General features: G+C 37.8%; 1 protein-coding gene across 1 annotated transcript in view; it reads left to right on the top strand.

Moving 5' to 3' along the window:
- Window positions 1-5,556, top strand: part of LOC122061967 (uncharacterized protein At5g41620-like) — a 16,695-nt gene extending 11,139 nt beyond the window's left edge. The window contains exon 3 of the mRNA XM_042625566.1: window positions 3,776-5,556. Coding sequence (XP_042481500.1) covers window positions 3,776-5,317 — 1,542 coding nt within the window. The 3' untranslated portion in view covers window positions 5,318-5,556. The remainder of the gene's footprint in view (window positions 1-3,775) is intronic.
- The last annotated feature ends 9,766 nt before the right edge of the window (window positions 5,557-15,322 follow it).

Genomic DNA, 15,322 nt, shown 5'->3' with positions numbered 1-15,322 from the left:
TCATTTTGACCTTGAGCTTCACCAAATAGATGTCAAGACTGCATTTCTCAATGGAGATCTTGATGAGGAGGCTTACATGAAACAATCTAAAGGTTTTTAATCGGAAAAGAACTTGTTTGCAAACTGAAGAGATCCATTTATGGGTAGAAACAAGCTCTCGAAAGTGGTACTTAAAGTTTGACCACACGATCACCTCATTTGTTTTTGTGGAAAATTGTGTAGATCAATGTATCTACATCAAGACTAAAGGAAGCCATTTCATCATTCTAGTATTATACGTGAATGATATTCTTTTGGCAAGCAGTGATCTTGCATTGTTATATGTAACCAAGGAATTCTTGATAAGAATTTTCTATATGAATGATATGGATGAAGCTATCTATGTTTGGAGACAGGTCTATATCCCTTGGATTGTCGCGAAAAGGATATATCGATAAAATCTTGATCGTTTCAGATTGAGGGATTCTAGACCAAGTGTGACACCAATTATAAAAGTTTACAAACTTAGTCTTGAACAGTGCCCAATGAATGATTTGGAGTTAAAAGAAATAGAGAAAATCATTTATGCATCTACGGTGGGTAGTTTGATGTATGCTTAGGTCTGTACTAGGCTCATGGTTTAAAGTATCTCCGATACCGATACAATACCCTCCGATATGTATCTTAAATTTAGCCGACTGATACGATACATGTAATTTTGAAAATCCTTTCGTATCGATTTATATCCTACGATACATACCGATATGCATCAATATACCACCGATACACTTGATATGATACGATATGCACCGATACGACTTTGTGAAAAATATAAAATCGAGGTGAAATGTATGTTTCGGTATATATCGGTACGTATCGGTATGTATCGATCGGTACGTATAGGTGAGTATCGGTATGTACCGATATAGTGCGTTACGGTCATATAATGGCCAAGATGGGTAATTTTTCAGAAAAACACCATTTTTTGAGGGGTTTTTGTTTCAAAGTTATTACCAACCATATTTCTCTTTAACTAAAGTGGAAATCAAGGTTGGGAATAAGGATTTTACATTTATGGGACAACTACAAACCTTGAATTCTTAGTGCGATACTCTCAATTTAGTGTTTATGTATAATACATGTTATCAATAGCTTTTTTTAACAAATTTTTTATGCAAAAGTGTTTAAAAAAATGTTTCATATCCATATATGTGTGTATCTTTAGCGTATCTCCGATACAATACGATACCCTCTGATACGTATCTTAATTTTGGCCGACCGATATGACGACCAATACCAATACTTTAATCCTTGAGTCTAGGCCTGACATCGCCTTTGCGGTGGGAGTTGTAGGAAGATTCAAAAAGAATCTAGGTATGCCACATTGGACGGTGGCAAAGAAGGTATTCAGGTACCTAAAAGGCACTAGAGATCACATGCTAACCTATAGGTGTGTGAATGAATTGGAGCTGACTTGATACATAGATTTAGATTACGCTAGATGTGAAGATACAAGGAGATCTACATTAGGATACATATTTTTACTGGCTGGAGGAGCAGTATCTTGGAGAAGCATAAAGCAACAAAAGACCGCTTCACCTACTATGGAAGCTAAAGTGGTGGCATGCTATGAGGCTCTCTCTCAAACGTCATGGTTAAGGAAATTTATCACAGATGTTAAAACAATACCCTCCATTGAGAAGTCGATTTGTGTTTACTGTGACAATACAACCACAGTTAGATTTTCTATTAATACTTGTTCTGTTAGTTGATGCAGACACATCAAGATCAAGTATTTTGTTATAAAGGAAGATGTTCGGGATCACAAGGTTTCGATCGAACATATGGGTACCAATGGTAACATCGGTAACCCATTTACCAAAGGGCTTGCACCTAAGGTTTTTGTAGATTATGTAAAGAACATGGGCTTAAGCAAATCATTGTGTATTTGATTGTGATTTTCAGATATTACAATATAAGCTTTGATTCCGACTAATGTATCTATGTTGTTGCCGATTTAATTTTCCTATTATTCATTACAATAGTGCACATTTGTTTAGAATAACAGATGCCTATAAAGTTATTAGGCGATAAAGTTTGGACTATAGTTAACCGCTGAATCAATTTAGAATTAATCATGCGATCGATTCTATAGAGTTTAAACTTCATCACATAATGGCTGAGGTTGAGAAGGATGACTTATCGTGATACATGGAAGGGAAAAATTAAGTATTGAGAATTTGGACGACCACGATTCGTTGAGTTAAAATATTCACCTTGAATACAGGGTTCTCCATCAGATTGAGTTCAGTATGGCTGTACATAAAGTTTGGAACTTAATCATTTGTTTGACATATGACAATCTAGGCCAAATGGGAGAATGTTGGCTGATGTGGCCTTGCATAGTTACACTGCCACATAAGTTTTAATTTAATTAAGGTGACGTAGTTGGATATAACTACCTAGTTACCGTAATGGGTGGGGATAAGATAGTTAAGATCTATAAGTACTCTAGTCCCTCTTTCTATTCAATAGATTTTGTCTCATTCTATGGAGAAGGCAAGACTTGAGAGAAGTAGGAAAGATATTGACTTGAAGTGTGAGACTACGGATTAGTGTTCGCTGTGGATTTTATTGTCTCTATAGAGAGATTATTGCTCACACCAAATTTTCAAAGAGACGGCATAAAGCTTCAAGAGGATTCACACCAATATCCAGTGATGGCAGGATACAATGCTCCAAGAGGAGGTAGGCCAAAATATTTAATTTCTGCATTCGGTTTCGGTCATTAGGTTCCTCCCATATTTTTACAAGAGAGACTTAACAGACTGAAATGTTGATAATCATTAGTGGAGAAAAAGTCACAGAAACCACAAATGAGAGTTCTTAATAGACAAATAGTTCTTTTGCCATCCTTATCTAGCAATTTGGCTATCTAATTAACATGTTTGAGAGTTCCATCATATGTGACCCTTCACTGACTTAGTGACTTGTCCTCAGTTGAGGCTTCGAATTAGTCCATGAAAACTAGAAAACCATAAGCTCTGAGATTTTTATAATGTTTCCTATTCATAAGGGAAATCCTAAAACAACCACATTTCCTACGTAGATTATATCAATGTATTGGATTTTTTTTTTCCTGAGAAAAGGAGTGTCATCTATTGCACTTTCCAATGAATGAAAGGAAATATAAGCACAATCTTGAGCCTCAGTTATGGGGGCCAAATACTATATTCTCATCTCTGCGACAATGTAAGCTTGTTGCTACCAGGAAAAAATATTTGAGGCACTCCCATGTGTTCTTTCACAGTTACTTTACAATATTTGGATGGTCAATGATATGATAGTGGTAAAAGCAATTAACCTCGGTCTGTTAATTGCTTTTTCTTCATGTTCTTTGTTGAACAGTGGCTTTGATTTGAAGCAGATATGTTTTTTGGGTGGTTTTCTATCCAGAAACCAACTCCTACTTCCTCTTATGTGCTATGACAAGAGAAGGGGTTTGTAGTAGTCGAGTATTTTTTTCTTTGGATTTATTCTTTTGTGATGTCTTCCTTGACTACTGAATGCTTTTGGGTAGATTGTCATTGGCATGATTCTGCTTTAGTCATTGTTGGGTGATTATGATTCTGCTTTTAGTCATTGTCATTGGCTTCTTATGCACTGTGTGATTAATCCTTTGTAATTCGATTGTGCCCGCCTATCTATGCGTGCTATTTTCCATCTAATGCACCCATATACAAAGCAATCATCCGGTTTATACCAGTTTTTTTAAATGACTTTTTGTTCTTTTCAGCTGGCAGCTTATAACCCTGCTGTCACTCCTACTAGTTCGTTGGAACTCAAGGGAAGGCCTGGGGAGGCAGGTTATAGCCTTAAAACATCTACAGAGTTACTGAAGGTATTGAACCGGATTTGGGGCCTTGAAGAACAGCACACATCCAATATAGCACTGGTTAAAGCACTTAAAATTGAACTGGATCATGCTCGAATGCGGATCAGAGAGTTGCTGCAAGAACAGCGAGCAGATCGACAAGAAATAGACGATTTGAGGAAGCAAGTTGCTGAGGGCAAAGTGGTCAGAAAGAGCAAAGAGCAAGACCGCATCAAGGTTGCAGTTCAGTCTGTCAGGGATGAGTTAGAAGATGAGAAGAAGTTAAGAAAACGGTCAGAGAGCCTGCACCGGAAGTTAGCACGAGAGCTGTCCGAGGTTAAATCGGCCTTCTCAAAGGCCCTGAAAGAACTTGAAAGAGAGAGAAAAGCAAGGGCTTTGTTGGAAAACCTGTGTGATGAGTTTGCTAGGGGAATAGAAGATTATGATCAAGAAGTCCGAACGCTGAAACACAAATCCGATAAGGATTTTGGTGGCAGGAATGACCCTGACCGGTTGGTCCTTCATATTTCCGAGGCATGGCTTGATGAGCGGATGCAGATGAAGCTTGCAGAAGCACATTGTGATCTCACTGAAAAGAATACAATGGTGGACAAGTTGAGCTCTGAAATAGAGACCTTTCTTCAAGCAAAACGATCTGGTAGTTCTAAAAGCAGCGATGTCTTACCCAAAGATCACAAGGAGAGCTACTTGCGTCGCCATTCTCTTGAGTCTGTCCACTTGAACGAGGCTGTTAGTGCACCTAAAGATGCAGAAGATGAAAAAGATTCTATTGGAAGTGATTCACAATGTTTTGAACTAAACAAGAGTACTATTAAGGACAAGGAAACCAATGACTGGTCTAGATCAAATTTTGAAGAAACTGGAGAAGATAATCGGGAAGAAATGAAGTCTAACCCTATAAAAAAAAAGCCAAGCTCCCGTGAAAGGATCGAGGGTCATGATCCTTCCAGCTTGCAAGTGCAGTTTGAACAAATTGCCAGGGCAGTAGCAAGTAATGGAAAGACTCAGGTTATTGATAGGGAACAGGGTAAGGTGGGAGAAGATGCAAACCCAATTGAAACAAGTATTTCTCAGAAGTTTGAAAACTATGAAGCTACACAAGAGGACAGCCGTGAAAGAAAGTGTAAACGGGATGTAAACTATGGATCGAACTTGAACCATGTGATTGGTGACTTAATTAAAAGTGAGTCTTTGGTGGAAGGTGGTAAGTTTCACCTGGAGAACAATTGCAGAGAAGATTCATGTGGTCGCACTTCATGGAGGGGTCATGCTAGCCCAATAAGACAATGGGTATCAAGATTCACTTCCCCAGATATTGACGTAGCTGAATCTTCGTCAAAGGGGCCTCGGGTCTCAAAGGAGAGTACTTTGAAAGCGAAGCTACTTGAAGCGAGGTTAGAGGGGCAGCGATCTCGCTTCAGATATTCCAAAGGTTCTTCCTAGGTTTATGGAAACAATTGGTTTCAGCTGATAAACAGAATTCCAGCTAAAAAATGTGGCTCATTGTGCATATTGTCCAATGTACTTCTCTCTATATTTGAGTGTAGTGATGTGGTTTATTGAATGCAATATCTTTTTGTTTCCCCATTTCTGTAATTTTGGGATTTTCCTCTGTATATGAGAATTATTACATGGTTACAGGCAGGTCATTGTAGAGTTTTAAGCCTATGGGATTCTAATAATTTTATTGTCCTGGCAGTTCTACACAGGCACAGGCAATTGAATCCTAAACTTCGAGATTGTAGACTCTACTTCTAGTGTGTGTTTTTTTTTTTTTTTTTTTTTTTTTTTTTTTTGGAGGGTGGGGTGTTTGTGAACTGGAACAGAGACATAGTAACATGAAGCCCCAATCCCAATGGGAGGAGCAGATATACAAAGCCAATTTAAGTACATGTATAAGCGCAGGTGGTCCATGAGCTGCCAAATTGTTGATTCTGAACAGTGGGCAAGGACAAGAAACTGTACCAATTCATCTGCCTCTGGATGGCACTGATGTCATGAAGAACAGGGATTGCAATTGTGGGATGAAGGTTGCTTTCCCTGAAGTTATACACCAGCTCAGAGCCTCAGAGCTGTGACACTGCAACTGCAAATCCCATGAGTGATAGAAACCCTTCTGTATTAAATCAGCTGAGGCAGTTAATTGTAACTTGTGGCATCTGTGTCCTGGTTTTCCCAGAAGGCAATCCCACTTAAAACCTGCCTTCTGGAGAGAGAGCAGGGACCTTGTTTACTTGGTATAGAAGGTGATGTTTCCGAAAAATACAAGACAAATCCAAGTCATACATTTTTTTTTTCTTAATCTAAACTGTTTGATCCCAATTAGATCCCAGGATATCTAGAGTACTGGTACATATGCATGGCAATACGTGGGATGTGTAATAATACAATAAGGTATTTGATTGAATTAAACTTTGAAATATGACATGTGATTAATCTTTATACTGTCTTCTCTATCCAACAGTGAGAATGGACATATCCAACGTGAGAATGGACATGTGTCTTTCCTTGTGGCAAATTAGATGCTCTGTGACATTTAAAAAAATAATAGACCTTTGTGATAATAATAAGATGAAAATTTCCTTAAATGTAACAGACCGTTTCATTTGTTTGAAGGGGAAACAATCGAGAGAGCCTTCTGCTGCATTTCAAAACTGATAAGAGGACCAAATGGCAAATATGTTAATCTAACCTGGCAAGGCAAGACGGGTTTATAGTAGTCTTCATATAGAACTTGTGATAAAGAAAGGGGAAAGGGGGAAGGGTCTAGGGCAGTGGAAGTACAAGCACATGAACCAACCGGAGAGGAGGGGTGCCCGGTGTATGGGTGTAGAGGGTGCAAGTGGGCAGCACTTTTCCCTATGAAAGATTTTTTTTATTAAGGATAGATAGACCCCAAGGAGAGTTAAACTCGTGATCCTCTTGAAAGATGATGACCAATAGACAATAACTTTAAACAATAAGATATCGATAGCCACTAAAGACGCTAAATGAAGAATCCATCGTTGAGGTCGGATAATATACTACAACAAAAGTGAGATAAAATTTCCAAAATGATTTCTGAAAACTTCACCAGCACTCAAATGGCCTAGAGAACTACAAGACAAAAGCTGCCGACATAACTTAAAATAAATGGCTCAAGAGGTGGTGCCAAGATAAGATACATAAATAGTATGACGAACAATTGAATGCCTACCTCTTAATGGACAAATATTCTGAGACAAAGAATATGCTCCAAAGAACAATATCCATAAGAGATTGGTGTTTGTTACGAAATGATGCTTCATGAAAAATATATATATATATATATATATTCAAAATAATGCTATCCATTTTAGCACATAACCAGAGCTTTTTTTGGTTATCCATTGGAAGAAAGAAAATTTGAAACACCCATTCTTGAGTAACAGCTGTACGATTGAGTGTCAAATCACTAACATTCTCATCCTATCCTGTTTTTTTTATGTCTCTCTTCTCAGTAACCATATGTGTTTCCTCTTTATAACAAATTGATTGGCTCCCATCAAAATGTACTCTCCCTCTCCCATTGGCTTTGCATGTAAGACTCCAACACACCCTGCAAATGTGTCAATCCCTCTTCCATTTTACTAATTTATTTCTTGTGGATTTTCAGCAGGGTCAGTTCTAAGCTTTTGGTGAATTGGTGTTCATGTGACCAATGGGGTTGGTAACCTAGTGGTGAAAATGCCCTCAATCCATCATCGCTTGAGTCGGTTGATTGTGGATTCGAGTCTTAGTATGCCCATTATCGCCCATTGGTCCTGCGGAAGCGCTGCTTACCGTACGGGGGCTTGTCCTGGGGGCTAAGATCACTACCATGGAGAACCCTTTTCGTTTACCAAAAAAAAAAAAAAATTGGTGTCCATGTGCATTAGAATGCCCGAACATGCTGAATATATCAGTGGTAAGGCTTTAATTAATATATCTTTAGCTTATTATTATTATTATTTTTATTTTTGACTTTGTTTCCTTCTTCCGCTCTTCCATTACATTTTTCAGGCTTAAGGGGAGAGAGAGAGAGAGAGAGAGAGAGAGAGAGAGAGAGAGAGAGAGAGAGAGAGAGAGCCAAGACGGGAACAAGATGAATTCTTTTGTCTTGTTTTTGTCCCATTGTGATGAAAGGGGATGCATATTTTAGCCATAAGCCCATTAAAAGAATGTTGAATTAGTGGCAATCAAATTTAACCTGCTATAATAAATTAGTAATTAGGATTCCTTCAAAGGATAAACACAATGATTATGTACACTTCTTCCTTCAAAGGATAAACACAAGGATTATGGACACATTCAATTTTTTTTCATTTTCATGAAGCTGGGGCGAAATTGCATATGTTATGATCCTCCGTAGATTCTCCAAATGTCTGGAGCCTCACGTGGTAGGTATACCTTTTGACATTGGACGAGAATACAATTTCATGTCATTTTTCACTAGAAAAAAGAAAAAAAAAACCTCATGTTTTAACTAAGAGAGGCCCGAACTCCCGACTTTAGAGTGATCCTTTCACTATGATGTCAATAGATCATTGGACGAGAATACAATTTCAGTATAACTCTATGAATTCCATATACTTTCAACACTAATCACCCAAAATCAACATGGCATTATTAAATTTAGGGATTCAGTTTCCTATCCAATTACGTAGAGTACACTAGCATCTCCTCAATCTATTTCTTTCCTCCAAAATAGGGGGCGGATGAATCATTTTACAGGATGGAGGAAAGATATTGACATAGGGAGACACTAGCATGTGCTACATAATCTACAACATTCTCAGTTAAGGAAAATATCAGTAAATATAGCTTAATAGGAAAATGATAGTAATTGCCCTAAATAACGATCAGCTCTTCTTCACATATAATTTCAATACACACAAACAAGAACCAGAACAACTTAATATTTACTGGTTCTCTAATCCCTACTACACTGTAGTAAGAAGTAGGGGAGAGGAACCTGAATAAAGTTTAGTAAAACGAAAGATTTTTTTGGGTGAATAAAATTTATATTCAATTAAGTGCAAACATTACAGAGCACCCAATGGTGAAGAAAGTGAAAAGAGCCCAACGGGGCATACACTAGAGAGACTGCGGAAGCATCCCTAATCAAACCTTTATTCTTCTGTCATGTATCTCATCATGGAGTTCACCATTAAAAAAGATAAAAAAAAAAAAAACTGTATCCCATGCTGTTGGTTCACCATTAGACGTCACACCTTAATCTTTAAGACTTAAGGTTTCTTTATTCTGACCTTCTTCAAGGTTGAGAGCCCTCCATGGCCATCATCTGAACTTTCTTCTCCATCTAGATAGATGGTTGACTGCTTGTATACGATGGGAAGAATGAAGCACGAGAACAGTGCTTATATAAAGATAAAAATTGCCCTAAAATTTAAACCAATAGTTGGATACAGCTATGCATGTACAGAAACAAGAATAAAAAATAATGTGTACAGCCGTACAGCCTGCATGTAAAAAATGATTTTTTTTTTCTTTTTAAAATCCTACTACGAGGCAATCTCTATGTGGTTGCTACTTTCTGTTTTTGACCTTGTGGAACCATTTCTTTGATTTTTACGTAAAGAGAAGAAAAATCATTTCCTTCATTCACACATGGCTTTTAAACCTAAACCCATTTCGGCTGTAGACCTGTAGTATTTGTTATTGATCTCTTTATTATTCATTGATTTCCCAGGGATTTTGTGTAGGTTGATGTGGTCTTTGGTCTTTGGTCTTTGGAGGTGGTGGGTCCACATTATCTAAACAAATTAATAAAATATATGGAGAGAAAAGAAGGGCGGATTTGATAATGAAGAAAGATAACAGTTTGTCTGTTACATCCTTCCATGTCTTCTTTTTGGACATGTGTTGCATAAAAACTGTAATAGGATGGTCCTTGTGTTATGACCTGATCCAGATTCTCTTTTCCTCTACCTCATCCAATCACCTTCCAAACTACCATAGTGGTGGGCTCACCTTGAAAATTTTTCTTTTTCTTGCGGAAGAGGAAAAATCACTTCACCATTGGCTGAGATACCTATCAGATGTCCCATGCATTCTAGACGTAGTCGCTTTAAAACATTGGAAATGCATCCTCCCTTTTTCTCACAACGCCAAGCTCTCTTTCCTATTTTTTGTTGATCTAAATTCTTTGTTGTTTATGCCAGCAGATGGCAGCAATGGGGTGCAGATGGAGTATTCAAAGGGGATGTAATGACTGTCCCACCTCTCTTAAAAAACATAAATTTCAACTTAATTGATGCTTTTGTCACATGTGTGCTCCCATTGGCTCCTACACTGGCATAGCGGCTAAACTCCCTCTCAGGAAACCTTCTTATATATAAAAAAAAGTTGCTAAAGGGTGAAATGACTGCTCACACATGAGATGAAAGATCTTATCTTTGTTAGATGCCCCCATGCAGCTTGGTAGTGATCCTCCTCCTCCCATATATTTATCTTTAATCTGTATAACTAATGTTGTTGGACTTTTTTATTGGGCAAGTGTTTTTTGTCTGAATGCCCCTCATGGGGACGCATCCCCCTGTGTCTGGGGCAGGGGCACTCTTGTACAGAAAATTTTGTCCCTTATTTTAATTTTCAAAACATGTGGGATGTTTTTTTTTTGTTGATAGGTGGGCCCCAAGAAGAGTTGAACTCTAACCCCCCTAAGAAGATTGATGACCATTAGACAATAACTTTCAAGAATAAGATATCGATAACCTCTTAGGACGCTAAATGAAGAACCTCTCGAGCAACAAGGGCTTCAACAGTAACTGCATGAATTAGGATAATATATTCCAAAAAAAAAAATGAGATAAAACTTCCAAAATGATTTCTAAAAACTTCTCCTGCAATTAAATGGCCTAGAGAACCACAAGCCAATAGCCACCGACATCAACGTTAATAAATGGCTTAGGAGGTAGTGCCAAGATAAGATACATAAATAGTATGACGAACAATTGAATGCCTTCCTCTTAATGGGCAATATTTCGAGGCAAAGAATATGCTCCAAAGAACAATATTCATAAGAGATTGGCACTTATTACGAAATGAGGCTTCATTTAGAAAAAAAAAAAAAAAACTAAATAATGCTATTCGTAACAGCACATAACCAGAGCTTATCTTTCCTATCTTTGTTGTCCATTCAAAGAAAGAAAATTTGAGACGCCCATTCTTGAATGGAAGAGACACCATTGAGTATCAAATTGTTGACATTCTTATCACAACCTTTTTCTCTCTCCCTAAAAACCATACGCGTGTCTACTGTATAATGAATTGACTTCCTTCCAATCATGTATCTGTGGCCTGCCTCTTCTGTGGGTTTAATGGGGAAATGGATTCGGAATTTTATCTGGAGTGGGAAAATGTTGATATCTAAGGCTGTTACGGATAAGTGGGTTGCATTATGTAAGCCAGAAAAAAGAAGAGGGTCTTGGCATCAGACGTCTTAAAGAGGTTAACTTGGCTCTTCTTGCAAAATTTGGTTGGTTTGTTAAGAATGATCAATCCATTTTTGGCAAATTTCTAAGAGGTCCATATGTTCAGAAAGATGGGTGTTTAAAAGCTTCTATCAGTTCATCTTCTATTCTTCCTGGGTTAAAGAAAATTTGGAGTTGTATTGATGATTTGGAATAATGCATTATTGGAGATGGAGGATCAATAAAATTCTGGTAGGATCGCTGGATTAATTTTTTTCGGATAGTTGACATGATTCCAAGTGATGTTCAGGTGCCTTGCAGCATCTCAGCGGTTGTGTCTGATTTTATTGAGGATGGGAGGTGGAGTCTGTAGGTGATAATGTCTCCACAATTCAGCTTCCTTTGGTGACAGTTCAAGATAAGAGATGTTGGGCTCTCTCTGAGTCAGGTCGGTTTCGGTGTGCTTAGCATGGGTAGGTTTAAGGGAGAAAAGTCTGGTCAAATCATGGGCTCGGTTAGTATGGATGAAGGGTCCCCTCCCTCAGTTCTCTATTTTTGGTTGGCGTTTAGCTCATGGATTTTTGCCCACAGATGAGAAGGTGGCAAGGCGTCAGGTTCCAATGGTTTCGAGATGTGAGCTATGTAAAAAAAAGTCAAAGAATAGATTTATTATATATAAAATTCTTTTCTGATCTTTCACTAAGAAAAAAAAAAACTCCCACCGAAATACACTCTCTCCCTCCCACAAAAATTTCAAAGATAAGGTTCGTCTGTTACATTCTCCCATAGGAAGTGTGAAATGACTGCTCACACGTGACATGAAAAATCTTATCTCAGTTAAATGCCCCCATGCAGCTTGGTAGTGATCCTCCTCCCATATATTTATCTTTAAGTATAACTTAATGATATGGGACTATTTTATTGTGCAAGTGTTTTGTGTTCGAGTGCCCCTCCTCGGGATACAACCCCCTGTGTCTGGGGTAGGGGCCGCTCTCATACAGAAAACTTTGTCCATTATTTTAATTTTTGAAACATGTGATATATATATATATATTTGATAGGTGGGCCCCAAGAAGATTTGAACTCTTGACCCCCTTAAAAGACTGATGAGCCATTAGATAATAACTTTCAAGACTAACATATCGATATCCTCTTAGGACACTAAATGAGGAACCTGTTGAGCAACAAGTGCTTCAACAATAACTACATGAGTTCAGATAGTATATCCTGAAAAAATTGAGATAAACTTCCAAAATGATTCCTGGAAACTTCTCCTGCACTTAAATGGCCCAGAGAACCACAAGACAAGAGCCACCAACATTAACTTTAATAAACGGCTTAGTCGGTGGCGCCAATATAAGATACCTAAAGAGTATAATGAACAATTAAATACCTTCTTCTTAATGGACAATATTCCAAGGGAAAGAATCTACTCTAAAGAACAATATCCATAAGAGGTTGGATGTATGTTACAATCCCATATCAGCTTATGGGGGTTGATTCCACATCGGTTTCTTATGAGAATTGATGTGGATTGATATGGTCCTGGGTCCCCTCACCTTGTAAGCCGGTTATGGGTTTGAGTTCTTTCAGGACTGTAACAGTGGTATCAGAGCAACCGATCCTCGGCCCTATCCACCATAGGAAAGGGCTACCTACTATAATTTGAAAAAAGAAAATTTGTGACACCCATTCTTGAATGGAAGTAGCACCGTTAATGAATTGACTCCCAGGAATTGCACTTTCTCCCTCCCCACATTGACTTGGTGAGTACGACACCAACATACCTGCCAATGAGTTAATATTCATGAAGCCAATAATCCAAATTCAATAACTGATAATTTTAAACTACTTATAATTGAGCTAGGCCTAGGATTGAAGCCTCTTTGGCTAAAGGTTTTCACAAAGTTAAACCTGAATTTGGCGAATTGCTTGACGCAATTGCTGAGCCTTGAGCTGTGTAGCATGGGCTAGGGTTGAGTTTAATTTGACCCAACCAATGTCAGACTTGGGTTTTGGGAAAGCAATGAAACTCATTTCAGCCTAAGACAAAGCCCAATAAAATGAGACTGAAATTGTTGTTTAATTGCAACCAAACTTGAGTTGAGAATAGGTGGGAAGATAAACCCGAAATAAAATTGACAGAATTTCAGATTCTACAAATTTATTGCCGATGGAATTTTCAGTAGGATCAGGTCAAAGCTTTTGGTGGATTGGTGTCCAAGTGCAAGCATTGAATGCCCAGACCAGCAATTTTGATCTTTTCCATTTTTTTTTTATAACTTTCTTTCCTTCTTCCTCTTCCATTGCTTTTTTTCAGGCTCAAGTATAACATGAGTAAGCGTCATTTCATAATAAGCATCGATCTCCTATCGATATTATTTTTGGGAGCAATTTTTGCTTTAGAATATTGCCCATTAGGTATTCGTAATTGTTCATCATGCTATTTATGTATCTTATATTGACGCCCTCCTCTTGAGCAGTTTATTAAAGTTAATGTTGGTGGCTCGATCTTGTCTTGGCACTCTAGATCATGTATGCATGCCCACAATGGGTTTAAGAAATCATTTTGGAAGTTTCATCTTAGGTTTTTTCTGAATATGTCGAACTTACACTTTTATTACTTGAGGCCTTGCAACTTTCTAGGCTCTTTTTAGCAGCCCTGACAAGCTATCACTAATATCTTCATTTTGAAAATGATTGTCTGTTGCTAATAAGTCTCTTAAATGGCATATCTCATGATCCTCCATTGTGTATAACTCACATTATTTCTAGTGGTCGTTCTTCCCTAACTAACTTCTCTTATATTAGTTTCGTTTCATATTTATAGGCAGGGGAATTAGGTAATTGATCTGCTTGCTTCTTTTGCCCTATGCCATCACAATTTTTTTCATTTGGGATGAGTCTCTCCTCCCCTACCCTCCCCCCAATAAAAATCCCAAGCTCTGGCTTTACCCTGGCAGGTTGGATAATATATTTGCCCTTATCTTGTGGCTAGACATGGGTACTCTAATTTTTTTTTTCCCCTTGTAGGTGAACCTGAAAGAAGAAAAGAGGAATAAAATTAAAAAGATGCTCCTAAGGGGAACCACAGAGATCTTAAGTGTTGGAGCTTAAGGTGTGATTTCTAATATTTGACCAAACTTTACATTTATGAAAATGAAATGTAATTTTTTTTTTTTCCATTTGCATTGTCCTGGTAAACATTTACAAATAATATATAAAATTAATCTTGGTGTGCCCTCGCCTGGTACCAACCGTATATATTCTTTCCAGATGTATACAGTTCCATATACCGTGTTACCATAATATATAGGATCCTCTTACCAAAAAAAATAACATATAGGGTCCTTAATCCTTATCTTGTATTTGGAGTTATATTTCTTGTCAATCTCTACTATGTATAACAAGTAGGTTTCTGTCATGTATCCATAATCCATTGTTGATTATCATTCATAAGCATTGAAGAATTAATCCCAAACCCATGTGTTGACACCTGGTTAGGAGATTATATATATATATATATATATTTGTGGACCAAAAATTTATTAAACTTATTAAACCCAAAAGGAGAAAAAAAGGAGAAGAGATAGGCACGCCACCCACTCTAGCTAGCGGATAGCAGACACATGGTGGGGGGGAGAAGACAAGGAAGGGCAGGTATCTTTTCACTAGAAAGGAGGAGATGGGTAGACAGAGGCTAGAGCACATCACCAGCGTGCCCGGCCTTTTCCCCAAAAAGAATTACATCCCAAAACCAATCAGGGACCACAGGGGCTGGACGAAGCAACCACAATTGAAGAGGGACATCTCAAGCCGAAGAGATCCACCTATCTGTTCCACTCTCCTTGCAAGGGGTAATAATAGAGAGAGCCTTCTACTGCATTTCAAAACCAATAGAGGACCATATGAAAAATTTTGGGATAAAGAAGGGTGGAGAATCATCTGAACCAAAAAAAAAAAAAAAATGTCTTGAACCAAAAAAAAAAAAAAAAAAAAAAAACCGTTCAACTAC

This window comes from Macadamia integrifolia, chromosome 14 (assembly GCF_013358625.1).
Source record: "Macadamia integrifolia cultivar HAES 741 chromosome 14, SCU_Mint_v3, whole genome shotgun sequence".
Lineage (NCBI taxonomy): Eukaryota > Viridiplantae > Streptophyta > Magnoliopsida > Proteales > Proteaceae > Macadamia > Macadamia integrifolia.
The sequence above is the reverse complement of the archived record's forward strand: the minus strand, read 5'-3'. Positions and strand labels throughout refer to the sequence as shown.